The sequence below is a fragment of the Sus scrofa genome, chromosome 6 (assembly GCF_000003025.6).
Source record: "Sus scrofa isolate TJ Tabasco breed Duroc chromosome 6, Sscrofa11.1, whole genome shotgun sequence".
NCBI classification, from domain to species: domain Eukaryota; kingdom Metazoa; phylum Chordata; class Mammalia; order Artiodactyla; family Suidae; genus Sus; species Sus scrofa.
The window spans coordinates 91,791,245-91,806,357 of record NC_010448.4 but is presented as its reverse complement, the minus strand read 5'-3'; the positions used below and the strand labels follow the sequence as shown (position 1 = coordinate 91,806,357).

General features: G+C 41.7%; 1 protein-coding gene across 1 annotated transcript in view; it reads left to right on the top strand.

Annotated features, from left to right (window-relative positions):
• Positions 1-14,303, top strand: part of PSMB2 (proteasome subunit beta 2) — a 37,888-nt gene extending 23,585 nt beyond the window's left edge. Inside the window, exons 4-6 of the mRNA XM_021095920.1 lie at positions 8,887-9,049; positions 10,538-10,587; positions 14,069-14,303. Coding sequence (XP_020951579.1) covers positions 8,887-9,049; positions 10,538-10,587; positions 14,069-14,176 — 321 coding nt within the window. The 3' untranslated portion in view covers positions 14,177-14,303. The remainder of the gene's footprint in view (positions 1-8,886; positions 9,050-10,537; positions 10,588-14,068) is intronic.

The window sequence follows — 15,113 nt, the reverse complement described above, 5'->3', positions numbered from 1 at the left end:
TAATTAACAATAGGAGTTCCTGTCGTGGCGGAGTGGTTAATGAATCCGACTAGGAACCACGAGGTTGTGGGTTTGATCCCTGGCCTTGCTCGGTGGGTTAAGGATCGGCATTGCTGTGAGCTGTGGTATAGGTCGCAGACATGGCTCAGATCCCGCATTGCTGTGACTGTGGTGTAGGCCAACAGCTGCAACTCTGATTAGACCCCTAGCCTAGGAACTTCCATAGGCTGTGGGTGCAGCCCTAGAAAAGACCAAAAAAAATAAAAAATAAAAAAATAACAATAGGCCCATTTTATTTATAAACGAAATTGAAAAATTGGGCATTGACAAAGTAGTTGAAGTGTTGTTATCTATTTATATTTAGTATCTACTACATACTTGAGTAGTTGTAGACCCTCTAGAGGAGTCATAATGATCTGATATTAAACCTGCCCTTTTTAAAAGTTTAAATATAATTGATCAGATATATAATTGGTCAAATATAATTGGTTAAGATATAATACGTGAAATTGAGAAAAATAGATGCTGGTATGCAAAATAATAACATTTTGAAATATTTGAGTATGCAACTGACATTTACATATTGAATCATATTTTCACACTGATTTCCATTTTGTGGAGGCAGCATTGTTTCTTAGAAAAGTGCACAAGGCTTGGAATCAGGAAGCCTGAATTCTGGTCCTGACTATAATTAGCTGTGTGGTTTAGTGTAAAAGTCACTGTCCCCTCTTTGAACCTGAGTCCCCACATTTGCAAGAAAGACACTGGATAAACTAAATGAGCTCTTAGATCCCTTCTAACTCTGTAAGTGGCATTTTAATGAAATATTCTCAGTGCCAAAGGTGAAATTTCAGGCTGCTTTGACAGTCAGCTAGACTTAATGAAATAGTGGGCACCATTCCCTTCAAAGTCTAGTCTCTGTTTAGTGTATTTAGAAGTTTAATATTTATTAAATATTAAATATTTATTAAAACACTGTCATCATTAGCCACATCCTTTGTCTCAGTGGTGTTTTTGCATCTCCTGCCCAATTTCTGACCCGCCAGGAATGGAAGTATGCTTCATACACTGCTTAACATTCCAAGGTGTGCAGCACATTGCACAAGGAACTACGCGTTCACCAAGGCACCTCACTCACAGCAACGTCGTCTTGTTCAATTAGAGGTGGCAGAGGCTGGCCTGGCTCCAAAGGAAGACTGTCAATTCCTCTCTTTTTTCTGTGTCCACGCTCGGCAGGATGCTTCCTCACGCCCACCTCTCTCCCCCTTGCTGTGACTTTGGCTTCCGCCAGATGTCACACCGCTGCTTGTCACCGCCCAGACTCTCGTCGCTGATTTTGTTGTTTCAGTGTATTTATTACAACTGTTCTCTTTAGCTGTAAAATTTATGGAATTTCACACTCTTCTTAATCACTACAGTGTTTCCTTTTCATGAGAGAGGGAATATACAAGGAGTTGTACGCACAAGAGTTAGAGGGAAGGAAATGCTCCATCTAACTTAAGGGAAGTTTGCCGTGTGTGCCATGTACAACCCCCACTCCCAGATGTACAAGGGAACTGAGCTCAAATGTACAAAGTGGAACTGAACTCAGTGCTGTGGGGCTCAGAGGCACTTAGGAAGTCCATTTTAATCCCAGGGAGAGGGGTATAAGAGATGTGCTTTTTGGCTAATTCCCCTGACTTAAATTGTATTCCTTTTAGCAACCAAAAAAAAAAAAAAAGTGGATGATTTTACTGGCACTCCATGGTACTTTTTTTTTTTTTTTTTTTTTTTCCTTTTTAGGGCCACACCTGTGGCATATGGAAGTTCCCTGGCTAGGGGTTGAATCAGCTGCACCTGAGGCCTGCGCCACAACCACAGCAACACTGGATCTGAGCCTCATCTGCCACCTGTGCCACAGCTTGTGGCAACGCCAGATCCTTAATCCACTGAGTGAGGCCAGGGGTCAAACCTTCATCCTCACAGACACTATGTCAGGCTCTTAACCTGCTGAGCCACCGCAGGAGCTCCCACATCTTGAATATTATTGTCTCATCAGCTGTTAATTATGTGGTCAGATCCTAAAAATGATGGTGATAGGGAGGATGATGGTGATAATAGATAATATGTATTATTATTATGTAACAGGTATTTCATTGAGCTCTTAACATTTATTTATTTAAACCTTTCCAGGATGATAGATACTGTTATTATCTGTGTTGTATAGATGAGGAAATCTCAAAATGATTTAAAGCTTTCCACTTTAAAGATAAGCTTACATCATGTATTTTTTAAGGGAGGAAAAGATACTAATTTATCTAGGTTTTTTTCTTTTTCTTTTTTCTCTTCTTTCCCTACTTGTAAAAAGAGGCAAAAATTTGGTGGCATTTTATTTTAGAAACTAAAATTCATTTTGAGTTCCCAGAATGGTTCACTTAAATTATTTTCTTTGTGTGTTGGTTAGATACAACTTTAAAAGTAAGCACTTTGGCATTTTCACGGCGAACCGTTGATGGTGATCCTCAAGGCCATTGGACAGAGAGGGCTTCAGCTAAATGTTTGGATTCATTTATTGATTACTTGGATGTTTAGGTTAGTTCAGAATTACGTATAATATTCATGGAAACAACCTAAATGTCCATTGACAGATGAATGGATAAAGATGTGGCATATGCATACAATGTAACACTACTCAGCCATAAAAAGGAATGAAATAATGCCTTTTGCAGCAACATGGATACATCTAGAGATTATCATGCTAAGTAGGTCAGAAAGAGAAAGTCACATTGTGTATGTTGTCGCTTATATGTGGAATCTAAACTACTACACAAATGAATAATATATCTACAAAACAGAAACAGACTCACAGTTACAGAGAACAGACTGGTGGTTTCTGGAGCAGGGGATGTGGGGTGGGGGGAGGATTGGGACTTTGGGATTAGCAGATACAAACTATTATACATAGCATGGATAAACAACAAGGTTCTACTGTATAGCACAGGAAACTATTTAAAAGTGCTGCTTTGAACATTGGGGTGCATGTATCTTTTCAAGTTAGAGTGTTTTCCAGCTATATGCCCAGGAATGGGATTACTGGATCGCATGATAGTTCTGTTTTTAGTCTTTTGAGAAACCTCTATATTGTTCTCCATAATGGCTGCTCCAATTTATGTTCTTGCAGACAATGTGCAAAGGTTCCCTTTTCTCCACATCCTCTCCAGCATTTATTATTTGTAGGTTTTTTTTGTTGTTGTTGTTTTTTTGTTTGTTTTTGTTTTTTTGTATCTTGTCTTTTCAGGGCTGCAATCGCAGAATATGGAGGTTCCCAGGCCAAGGGTCTAATCAGAGTACAGCTACCAGCCTACGCCAGAGCCACCAGCAACGCCAGATCCGAGCCACGTCTGCAACCTACACCACAGCTCACGGCAACACCAGATCCTTAACCCATTGAACGAGTCCAGGGATTGAACCTGAAACTTCATGGTTCCTAGTCGGAATCGTTTCCGCCGCACCAGGACAGGAACTCCATATTATTTGTAGATTTTTTGATGATGGCCATTCTAACCAGTGTAAGGTGATACCCCATTGTGGTTTTGATTTGCATTCCTCTAATAATTAGTGATGTGGAACATCTTTCATGTGCCTGTTGGCCATCTGAAAGTCTTTGGAGAAATGTCTGTTTAGGTCTTCTGCCCATTTTTTGACTAGGGTTTTATTATTACTATTGAGCTGTATGTATATTTTGGAAATTCCTTATAGATCACATTTATGAATATTTTCTTCCATTCCATAGGTTGTCCTTTTTATTTTGTTTATGGTTTCCTTTGCTGTGTAAAACTTTTTAAGTTTAATTAGGTCCCGTTTATTTATTTTAGTTTTTGTATCCATTACTCTAGGAGATGGATCCAAAAGTTTTTGCTGCAAGTTATGGCAAAGAGTGTCCTGCCTGTGTTTTCCTCTAAGAGCTTTATAGTATCTGGTCTTACATGTAGGTCTTTAATCCATTTTGAGTTTATTTTTGTACATGGTGTTAAATAAAGAATGTTTTAATTTCATTCTTTTACATGTAGCTATCCGGTTTTCCCAGCAGCAATTTTTTATTTATTTATTTATTTATTTATTGGTCTTTTTAGGGCCACACTTGCAGCCTATGGACGTTCCCAGGCTAGTGGTTGAATCGGAGCAGCAGCCACTGGCCTACACCACAGCCACAGCAATGTGGGATCCAAGCCGTGTCTGTGACCTATACCACAGCTTATGGCAATGCCAGATCATTAACCCACTGAGCAAGGTCAGGGACTGAACCCGCATCCTCATGGATATGAGTCAGGTTTATTAATGCTCAGCCATGACAGGAATGCCCTACCACCACTTACTGAAGAGACTGTCTTTTCATCACTCTATATTCTTGCCTGCTTTATTGTAGGTTAATTGACCATAAGTGCGTGGGTTTATTTCTGGGCTTTCTACCCTGTTCCATTGATTTGTATGTCTGTTTTTGTGCTAGTACCATACTGTTTTGATGACTCTAGCTTTGTAGTATAGTTTGAAGTTGGAGCATGATTCCTCCAGCCCCATTCTTTCTCAGGATTGTTTTAGCTATTGTTTATGGTTTCCTTTGCTGTGCAGAAGCTGTGTGAGGAGTTTGTCTTGTATTTCAGTGCCAGAAGTGGTTGGGCTTCTCCTGCGTACTTACCCTGTTTATTTCATGGACACTGTGAACTTCATAGGTGACTCTGTTTCCCTAGTAATAATTTTAGTGTTTATTGAGCCTTTTCTCTATTTTAGGTACTGTACTTTTTGTATGGATTATCTCCTTGACTCTTTACTATAGTCTTTTTCAATGAGAACGATAAAATTCAGAGAGGTTAGGTGACTAACTTTTCTAAAGCCATACGTCTGGTAATAGAGCTGGATTTCAAACTCAGGTCTAACTCTGTATTGTAACCCAGTGTTTCCTCCTGAGATATTTGTTTAAGCTATATTTTTCTCCTTCATTTAAATCTATATGTCTGTAGCATAATTTTTTCCTTACTTAACAACCCTATCTAAAGGATTGTAGAAAAAGAAGGACCTAGGAGCCTAGGAAAAAGTAGCAGTATATGTAGTCACAGAGAATCTGGCAGTCAAATTTGAACCAGTTCTTGGAAATAGGACCTTTTTGACACTTGTTTAGTGATTAATCTTTCTTCTTGGGATACTAGGCATTAGCTGTGTATGTATTAAAACATGTGTAATGCTTTCTGGTATTATTATTCACTCAGCAGATATTTGTTAAACATATACTATATGCTTAAATATTGAACAAGCTAGACACAGTCCTGCCTTCATGGAGTTTATAATTGGTATAAATATTTGAATAAGTGAGTTGTGTCTTACACATACAACGTGTTTCCCTAAACACACTATAGTCACGTATATATGCTGCAAGAATATTACAAAATTGAATAGCTTAGAATTTGTCTTATTCTAGGAAAACACTATTGGATCAAGAATATGAACTTAAGAGTTCCCGTCATGGCTCAGCGGTTAACAAACCCAGCTAGTATCCATGAGGATACAAGTTTGATCCCTGGCCTCACTCAGTGGGTTAAGGATCCTGCATGGTGTAGGTGGCAGACATGGCTCGGATCCCATGTTGCTGTAGCTCTGGTGTAGGCTGGTGGCTACAAACTCCCATTGGACCCCTAGCCTGGGAACCTCCGTATGCCATGGATACGGCCCTAAAAAAAAAAAAAGAATATGAGGAAAGGTAACGGTCAAGAAACTCATAACTATGGCTTTGTCACTTTGAATGCAATGATTCTTAGAGAAGAGTGGCAGTATACACGACTTTATTTGAAATTTAAAACAAAAAAACTAGTGTGAGCCAGAGGTCTTTGATGGAGCATTGTCAGAAGAATTTCAGAAACTGCAAGTTGTTCAACAGATGTATTGATTTAATTAGTCTAGATAACACCATTTATTTATGCTTAAGCATCTCACACATGCAAAAGTTGGTAATTTGAAGTCACACAATAATTTGTGAGTTATCTTCTGTACCACGTGTTGTAGCTTCTGAATACCAACTTGAGGAGCTTGTGTGTCAGATGCTTAAGCATAAATAAATGATATTATGTAGACCAATTAAGCAATACACTTCTGGAATTCTTTTGACACTTTCATGTAAGTTTTTTTGGTGGTGGCTTTTAAAGATCTTATTAATTATTTTAAACACAGTTTAATTTCATAGTATGGGCAAAATCCTCATTGGAGACAGAATGTATGTAGGTTCTATTGTTAGATCTCTAGATATCTGGATGGATCCTTAATGTATTATTGCAACTTGATAAAATTGTTCTGGTTAGCCATAAAAGGAGTGTTCTCCAGTGAATGAAGAAGAATTATCCTTGTAGCAAAAAGGTGAACTTATTTTGTGATAGGTAAGGGACTATTTTATTAAATATCTTGGGTGGGGAAACCAGTTAGACTCTCCTTATTACATCTATCTCTCTTTTGCTATTTTAATTTTAACTGTAAGAATGTCAATATAACATTTGCTTGATTTTGCAGTACTATTCTCAGTTTTTTTAAAAAAATACTGTTGGAGTTTCCTGGTGGCCTAGCATTTAAGGCATTGTTACTGCTGTGGCTTAGGTTTAATACTTGGCCTGGGAACTTTCACATGCTGTGGGCATGGCCAAAAAATACTATTACATATTTTTTTAATTTTTATGTAATTTAAACGATTTTATTGTTGTTTAAAGTGGTAAGCTATCAAAAAGAGACTGGGGTATAACTAATATACTAGAAATTTAGGTAGCATCTTTTCTTCTAGAGTTTGGGATGCTTCAGCTTCATTGTTTTTCCCTACCATACTCCTTAGAAGATAGAAAGGGTAAAGATTAATTAACCCAGTTTTACACATAAAGAAACATAACACTCAGAGTTCCCATTGTAACTCAGCAGCAGTGAACCGGACTAGTATCTGTGAGGACATGCGTTCGATCCCTGGTCTTGCTCAGTGGGTTAAGGATCTGGTGTTGCTATGAGCTGGTGTAGGTCACAGGCGCAGCTCGGATCCTGCCGTTCAACCCCTACCCTGGGAACTTCCATATGTCACAGGTGTGGCCCAAGAAAAGCAAAAAAAAAAAAAAAAAAAAAAAATGCTCATTGGGGTTAAGTGTCTTGCCAAAGGTCAGACCTACTAAGAATGTTGTTACAGAATGTGACAGAGCATTCCAGAGCCTAACACACTTACTGGGATATGTGATAAGTAGATAATTATTTTCCCTAAAGACTTGCCTCTTGTTCTATTGCTGGTGAACTCTTACTCCTCTGAGACTATTCACCTTCTTATCCCAAGGCAGAAACTTGTTTGCATGTTAGGGCTACTCTGTAACCTTTGAGAAATATTACTTAGCACAGCTGGCTTGGTATTCCAAGTAGGTATATAATATTTTCATGTGTTTCATGCCCTCAGCATTTGGAAGTTCCTGGGCCATGGATCAAACCCACAGCACAGCAGTGACTTGAGCCACTGTAGTGAGAACAGTAGATCCTTAACCCACTGCACCACAAGGGAATTCCTTTTCGTGTTTTTGTTTTTTTAATGGCCACACCTGAGGCATATGGAAGTTTCTGGGCCAGGGATTGAATCCGAGCCACAGCTGTGGCAATGCCAGATCCTTTAACCCAGTGCACCAGGCCACGGATGGAACCTGTTCCTCTGCAGCGAACGGAACCAAGGCAGTTGGATTCTTAACCTGCTGCACCACAGCAGGAACTCCTTTCATGTATTCTTTTAACACAAGTTCGAATGTTTCTTCAGGCTTCCAAGTGCCCATGTTAATCTGTGTTCAGAGAATTCAAGATGTTGCTTTTAAGACCATTTGCTGTTATTTTATTCTCCATAATAGGATGCATAAATATATTTGAATTCTTTTAATGGGCATTTAATCAAATATATAAGTTTAGGGATGGGCATGTAACCATGAGCAAGTCCTGCTCACTACCCACTGAGGCAAATGCAAAAGGAAAAACACACTTTGCAGAGAAAAAGGATGTAAAATAGTCTCACCGCTGATGCGTGGGGACATGGGCAGGTTGAATTTAACATAGTAAGTGGCCTACCTGATACACAAAAATAATCATCCACTTGGAGATGATGAGCAAGGTTCTCTATAGAAACTTGCATTTTTAGACTTATAGATAATACAAAGAAAGGATACCTACAAATAGATTATAATTATTGTCTCTTTGATAAAATTATCTTAATTATTTTAGCAGAGCCTTTTTGTATTAGGAAAATGTTATCGCTTCACCCAAATCTGCGTTCTTCTAGAGTTACCATATTTCTTTGTATTTATGAACTTCTGTTATTACTCTCTACATTGAAAGTTAAGTGATTTGACTTAAATATTTGAGACTTCTTACCCTTTCCCACCCCAAGATATATTTCCTAATGGTGAAGCATATAGTTTGCCATTTGAGATTTTGGTCCAGATGTCCAGACCGAGCCTTTTTATTTTGAATGATGTGGTTAGAGCTGCAGCTTTCTTTAGCCTCTGGCCTCACTCTCAGAACTGTATGTTGGTTTCAGCAATTAGGAAAGACAGAAGAGCACCCATGCGTTGCCTTTGAGATGCTTTTATGGCAGGTTTTGGTCTACAGGCATTAAGAAGCAGCTTTTTTATATACCTTAGAGTACTCCAAATATTCTTCCAGTCAGGAAAAACAAGCTGACCTCCCTTTACCTCTGACCACACTCTGGGTCCTTTAGATTTCTCCAGATCTTTACTTCCATCATAATTTACTCAGGTGCTGCTATTTTCTTATTCATCAAGAGTTGGAATGTTCTTATTTCCATGAGAAGACATGTAGGTGTTACTGCTGCGACCATCACTTTGCAGTGTTTTTTCCTTGCAGACCCCATATCACGTCAACCTCCTCCTGGCTGGCTATGATGAGCACGAGGGTCCCGCACTCTACTATATGGACTACCTGGCAGCCTTGGCTAAAGCCCCTTTCGCAGCCCACGGCTATGGTGCCTTCCTGACTCTCAGTATCCTGGACCGATACTACACACCAAGTAAGTTCCCGCTCTTTAAGTAGGGAGCAGTAGCAGAGCCCCGGGTTCAGCTGCTTCCAGTTTTGTGCACAGCGCCTTGGAGTTGGGTTGCCAGGGCTTGAATAGAGGATGAATCCTAAGAAGCGCACATGCAGCTGCCCTCTGGGAGCTTTCTTGTGTAGCTCAGTCAGTAGGGTTATTGAAAAGTTGATCAAAGTCCCTCTTTTGCCAGACAAAATGAGGTATTGCATGTATCCAGAGCTGGGTTTTATTTTAAGTGGGGGTTGGAGTAGTGAGTAAAATCGTAATTCTCCATTTTTTTTGACTCATTTTGCTCTACTTACAAGCTCATTCACTTCTCAGCTATAGAGAATAAGCAGGTAAACCAAGTGGTGTGTGTGTTTGTTTTGAGCTTGTGGTGGATGGACAGGTTCCCAGCATGACAACTAAGGGTCTCTTTTCTTAAATGTCAGAGGTTTTTAAAGTGATAGCCTGAGTTGTTCCCTTGGTTCTCATCACCTGATGGCTACTCTCCTATAAGAAAAAGCTGGCTCTCTACTTGTCTAAACTGTCAGCTTGGCAAACCTTCAGACGCAGGGGTGCTATTATGTTAAGTTCTGTCTTCTGACCCTACTCTCAACCTCACCTTCAGCCACTGTGAGCAATAGGCACTTGGGATTCTCAGCTTTTACAGGCTATAGATGCAGCACAGATAATTGCTTCTCTCCTTACATTCCCTTCTTCCCTGTCAGTATAGTAAGAATCTGGCTTGTTCATTCCTTTTTTTCAGTGTTGCCCTCTCAGTCAACCTCAGCCATGCCACAGCTCTAGGCCACATCCTGTAAAGAATTAGCCTGGCCTTCTAGTGATTGTTTCTTGATTTGGCATCTGTCAGCAATACAGCTGATTTGCCCACCAAAATAACCACCAACCACCCCTGAAGCCTAAGTGCATAATATGTCACTCCAGTTTGCCATGCCTGTGGACAGTTCTTTTGCCTCCTATTTTATGAGAGACTCAGCCCCATCCTATGAATTCTTTTTCCATTGTGAAACCGAAGCCCAGCTGGCAAAGTGAGGCTAAAACTCCGGCCCTGTCCTCTCTTTCCCTGATTTGCAGCTGGCTAGGGCAGATGGAACTGATTTAAGCCCTGGTCTAAAGGCGCGTGGTGGGGGGAGAGTTGGGGGATGGGCTATAAAGAGGAGGCAGGTTGCTGGACTTCTTTAGAGGCAAGTCCTGGCCATGGGAGGCAGAATTCCGTCATGCTTACCCTTCTCTGTAGCAAATCAATTTGCAATGGCTGTGGCTGCCAGAGCATTGGGTCTGGGGCACCGTCAACTGCATATGGAATAAGTTTGTTGCAAACCAAAAGGCTAGGCATTTTTTTGCCTTTTCTATTTGTGTAGCATGCTGAACTGAAAAACAATTTAAAACTTCATCAAAAGTTGTGGCAGAGAATTGAACTTGATGTCAGCACCTTGAGTTCTTGGCCTCTGTGTTCTCTTTCAGCTATCTCACGTGAGAAGGCAGTGGAGCTTCTTAGGAAATGTCTGGAGGAGGTGAGTAGCTCCCATGGGATCCTGAAAGGAATGTTTTGTCTCTCTGTTTGCCAATATTGTTCCTGTTCCTTGGTTACATTTTTTTCTGATCCTTGCCAGAAGGTATAATAAATATCCACTAACCAGCTGTGAAGTTGCTACCAGGGATAGAGTTTGGTGAATAATAAGCTTGTTTTTGCTCTCATGGGTCACTTTCTCATCAATGTCAGTTTTACAAGTTAATTACTTTTTTTTTTTTTGCTTTTTAGGGCCGCACCTGTGACATGTGGAATTTCCCAGGCTAGGGGTCAAATCAGAGCTATAGCTGCCAGCCTACACCACAGCAACTCGGGATCCAAGCTGCATCCGAGACCCACACCACAGCTCATGGCAATACCAGATCCTCAACCCACTGAAAAAGGCCAGGGATAGAATACCTGTGTCCTCGTGAATACTAGTCAGATCTGTTAACTGCTGAGCCACTAAGGGAACTCCTAATTACTTTTCTTTTTGGTTCATCCACACTGGTGGTTCTCAAATTTTAGTATATATAAGAATCATCTGGGGAACTTTTCTTTTAAAGGCAGATTCATGCTTTCCACTCCCCCCCAATTCTGATTCAGTTGTCCTGATGTAGAGCCTGAGAATCTTTTAACTAGCAGTCCCAGGTGATTTTGCTGCAGGTGTATCTAAGGCCTTACTTTAAGAACTATTGTGCCAGGAGTTCCTGTTGTGGCACAGCGGTTAACGAATCCGACTAGGAACCATGAGGTTGCGGGTTCGATCCCTGGCCTCGTTCAGTGGGTTAAGGATCTGGCATTACCGTGAGCTGTGGTGTAGGTCGCAGATGTGGCTCGGATCCTGTGTTGCTGTGGCTCTGGCGTAGGCCGGCGGCTACAGCTCTGATTAGACTCCTAGCCTGGGAACCTCCATATGCCGAGGGAAGCAGCCCCAGAAAAGACAAAAAAAACAACTATTGTGCCAGACCTTATACCTGCTCTACTTTTGTGCCACCTGTAATTGCTATAAAATCTGCTCCTTTAACAGTACATGAGTCTTGGAGAGAAAGCCTCCCTGGGAATTTAGGAGGCCATAGAAGCTTTGAGCAGAAGGGGAGAGTAGCTCTTAGTTCATGAGGCAGGAGAATGGGCCCTGCCCACTCCAATACTACTCCTAGGAGTCTAAGTCTCTGGGGTATGATCGGGGGAAAGGAGGAAAAGAAAGCGGCTCCATTAAGCTTCTTAATTCGTTTACTGTTCTTGTAGCCTAAGGATGAACTTGAGTTCGTGGTCTAGTGGGAAGAGAGTAGGAGGTTGAGAGCAGGTGGTCGCATTGGACAGTAATGTCGGTTTGCTTCTTACACAGCCTGTCATATTCAGTCCACAGTGCCCCTTCTTCCTCTTGTTTATAAATCCCCTTTCCAAAGCAGAAGCTGAGAATAAACTCATGTGCTTTTCTTTTTTTTTTTTCTTTCCTCTTTTTGCCATTTCTTGGGCCGCTCCTGTGGCATATGGAGGTTCCCAGGCTAGGGGTCTAATCGGAGCTGTAGCTGCCGGCCTGCGCCAGAGCCACAGCAACGCAGGATCTGAGCCGCGTCCGCAACCTACACCACAGCTCATGGCAACACCGGATCCTTAACCCATTGAGCCAAGGCCAGGGACCGAACCCGCAACCTCATGGTTCCTAGTCAGATTCGCTAACTGCTGAGGCACGACGGGAACTCCTCATGTGCTTTTCTTAAGCATTCAACCAAGAGGCTATATTATTAATCCAGCAGCTCCAGGTGTTGCAAGGGGCTTCCAGGAAGAAGCCACTGGAATATTGAATGCTTTGAGACTTTATTCCCCAGGGAGCTTAAAGATGATTATTTTATAAATCTGCATTTCCTCATTGTCACCTTTTCTTGATCTTGGAGCTTGTTTTTAGACAAGAGAGCACTGTGGCAATGAAATGGCTTGTTGCTGTCTAGTTCTCAGCTGTAAAGGAAAAAAGAACTATCAAGGGAGGGAGGGCTCAGGCCTGGGGAGAGGTACAAGATATGCTCCAAAGGAAGCGGGTAGAGCTTTGTGCCTTTTTTTTTTTTTTTTTAGGGCCGCATCTGTGGCATATGGAGGTTCCTAGGCTAGTTGGAGCTGTAGCCACCAGCCTGTGCCACAGCAACACAGGATCTGAGCCACATCTACCTACACCACAGCTCAAGGCAATGCCAGATCCCTCACCCAAGCTTTGTGCCTTCTACCTGGAGATTAAGTGAGGTGTTAAGGAAGAGTAGCCAAGAAGCAAAGATTTCCATCAGATGTGTTCCTCAGTAATCTCTAGCCAGGAGATTGATCGGAGCTATCTGCTTCTATGCATTCAGACCGCAGTTCCTTTGGAATAGCCTTTCAGAGGGAGTCTTATGAGAGTCCAGACATGTTTCTTTAATCACAGATTAGCTTGCATTGGAGGAGAGAGAAATAGGAGTTGTTGGGAGTTCCTGTTGGCTCAGTGGTAGTGAACCCAACTAGTATCCATGAGGACTCGGGCTTGATCCCTGGCCTTGCTCAGTGGGTTAAGGATCCCACGTTGCCGTGAGCCGTGGCGTAGATTGCAGACACAGCTTGGATATGGCATTGCTGTGGCTGTGGTATAGGCCAGTAGCTGCAACTCCAACTTGACCCCTAGCCTGGGAACTTCCATATGCCACGGGTGTCTAAAAAGACAGGAAAAGAAGAGGTAGGAGTTGTTCCAAGAGGAGTTTTGAGGCCATCCTTCCCACCACCCTCCAGCTATAAACACAGTCACACTCAGACACATCTGGGTGGGTGACTAGAGCAAACTTTTGGGACCTAGGAGTACATGGTTTTGGTCCAAAGCTTATTCCTAGGGCAGTTGCTCCTTGGTTGGCTTGTTACCTTGAGACATATTAAAAGAGAAGTCTGTTTACCAGGCTGATTGGTGGCAGATTGTGAAGAATAGTGCATTATATTGTCTCATCCTTCATCAGCTGATATGCCAGTGAAACTCTCAGCTCTTGCTCACTACCTTCCAGTCATCCTCCAGCTGCAATTTGGGCTTTCCTCAGTGTCCTAGTACCAACTTGCTCCACTAAGATACGTGCTTCACAAAAGCAGAGATTATTACCTATTTATATGTCCAGTGTCTAGAACAGAAAGCTTGACCCATAGTTAGTTTTCAGTAAAAATTTGTTGGAGTTCCCATTGTGGCTCAGTGGAAACGAGCCCGACTAGCATCCATGAGGATGTGGGTTTGATCCCTGGCTTAGCTTAGTGGATTAAGGATCCGGCCTTGTTGTGAATTGTGTGGGTCGCAGACACAGCTCAGATCCCACATTGCTGTGGCTGTGGTGTAGGCCGGCAGCTGAAGCTCTGATTTGACCCCTAGCCTGGGAGCTTCCATATGTCCCAGGTGTGGCCCTAAAAAGCCCCCCCCCAAAAAAAATTTTTTTTAATTAAAAAAAATAAAAATTGTTGACCGATTTCCGTTATATGTCTTTCTGCAGCTCCAGAAACGCTTCATCCTGAATCTGCCAACCTTCAGTGTTCGAATCATTGACAAAAATGGCATCCATGATCTGGACAACATTTCCTTTCCTAAACAGGGCTCCTAACATCATGCCCTCTCTCCCATTTGCTAGGGAACTTTTTTTGATGGGCTCCTTTATTTTTTTCTACTCTTTTGACGTGTGCTCTTGATAAATGGTTAATTCAGAATAAAGCTGAATATGAATAAACTGAGTGCTATGAGTTGAGTCTCAGTTTATCTAACATCACCTCAGGAAGGAAGTGGAGAAAGGATTAGCTGCATTGGACTTTTTTGCCAGTACTGTCTTTCCTCCTGCCCCTTTCTCTTCATTAATACTCTAATTGTCCTTTAGTGGCTGACAGTTTGCTTGCTACGGTCTTGTTCCCTCTAAAGCAGTAGTTCTTTTTTGTCCCTAAGCTTAAACATTTTTTAATTAATTAATTTGATTAGGTAATACATGAACCTAGAAAAAATGCAAAAAGTACAAAAACAGTGTGTATTTTTTTTAAATCACATCTGCAGCATGCAGAAGTTCTTGAGCCAGGGGTTGAACCCGTGGTACAGCCGTAACCCAAGCCACAATAGTGACAATACTGGCTCCTTAACCCACTGAGCCACCAGGGAACTCCTTCCATCCCTATAATTTAAGCAACTTCTCTTCCCAGAGGAAACTTCAGCTACTGATTTTTTTTTATTTTTTATTTTTTGGCTTTTTAGGGCTGCCCCACAGCATATGGAGATTCCTAGGCTAGGGGCTGAATCAGAGCTATAGCTGCCAGCCTACATCACAGCTCATGGCAATGCCAGATCCTCAACCCATTGACCAAGGCCAGGGATTGAACCCGTAACCTCATGGCTCCTAGTTGGATTCATTCCCACTGTGCCACAACAGGAACTCCTCAGCTACTAATTTCATATCTGACTTTCAAAAGATAAACTTTTTTTTTTCTTCTCTTTTTAGAGCTGCACCTGTGGCATATGGAAGTTCCCAGGCTGGGGGTCAAATAGATGATGCAACTGCC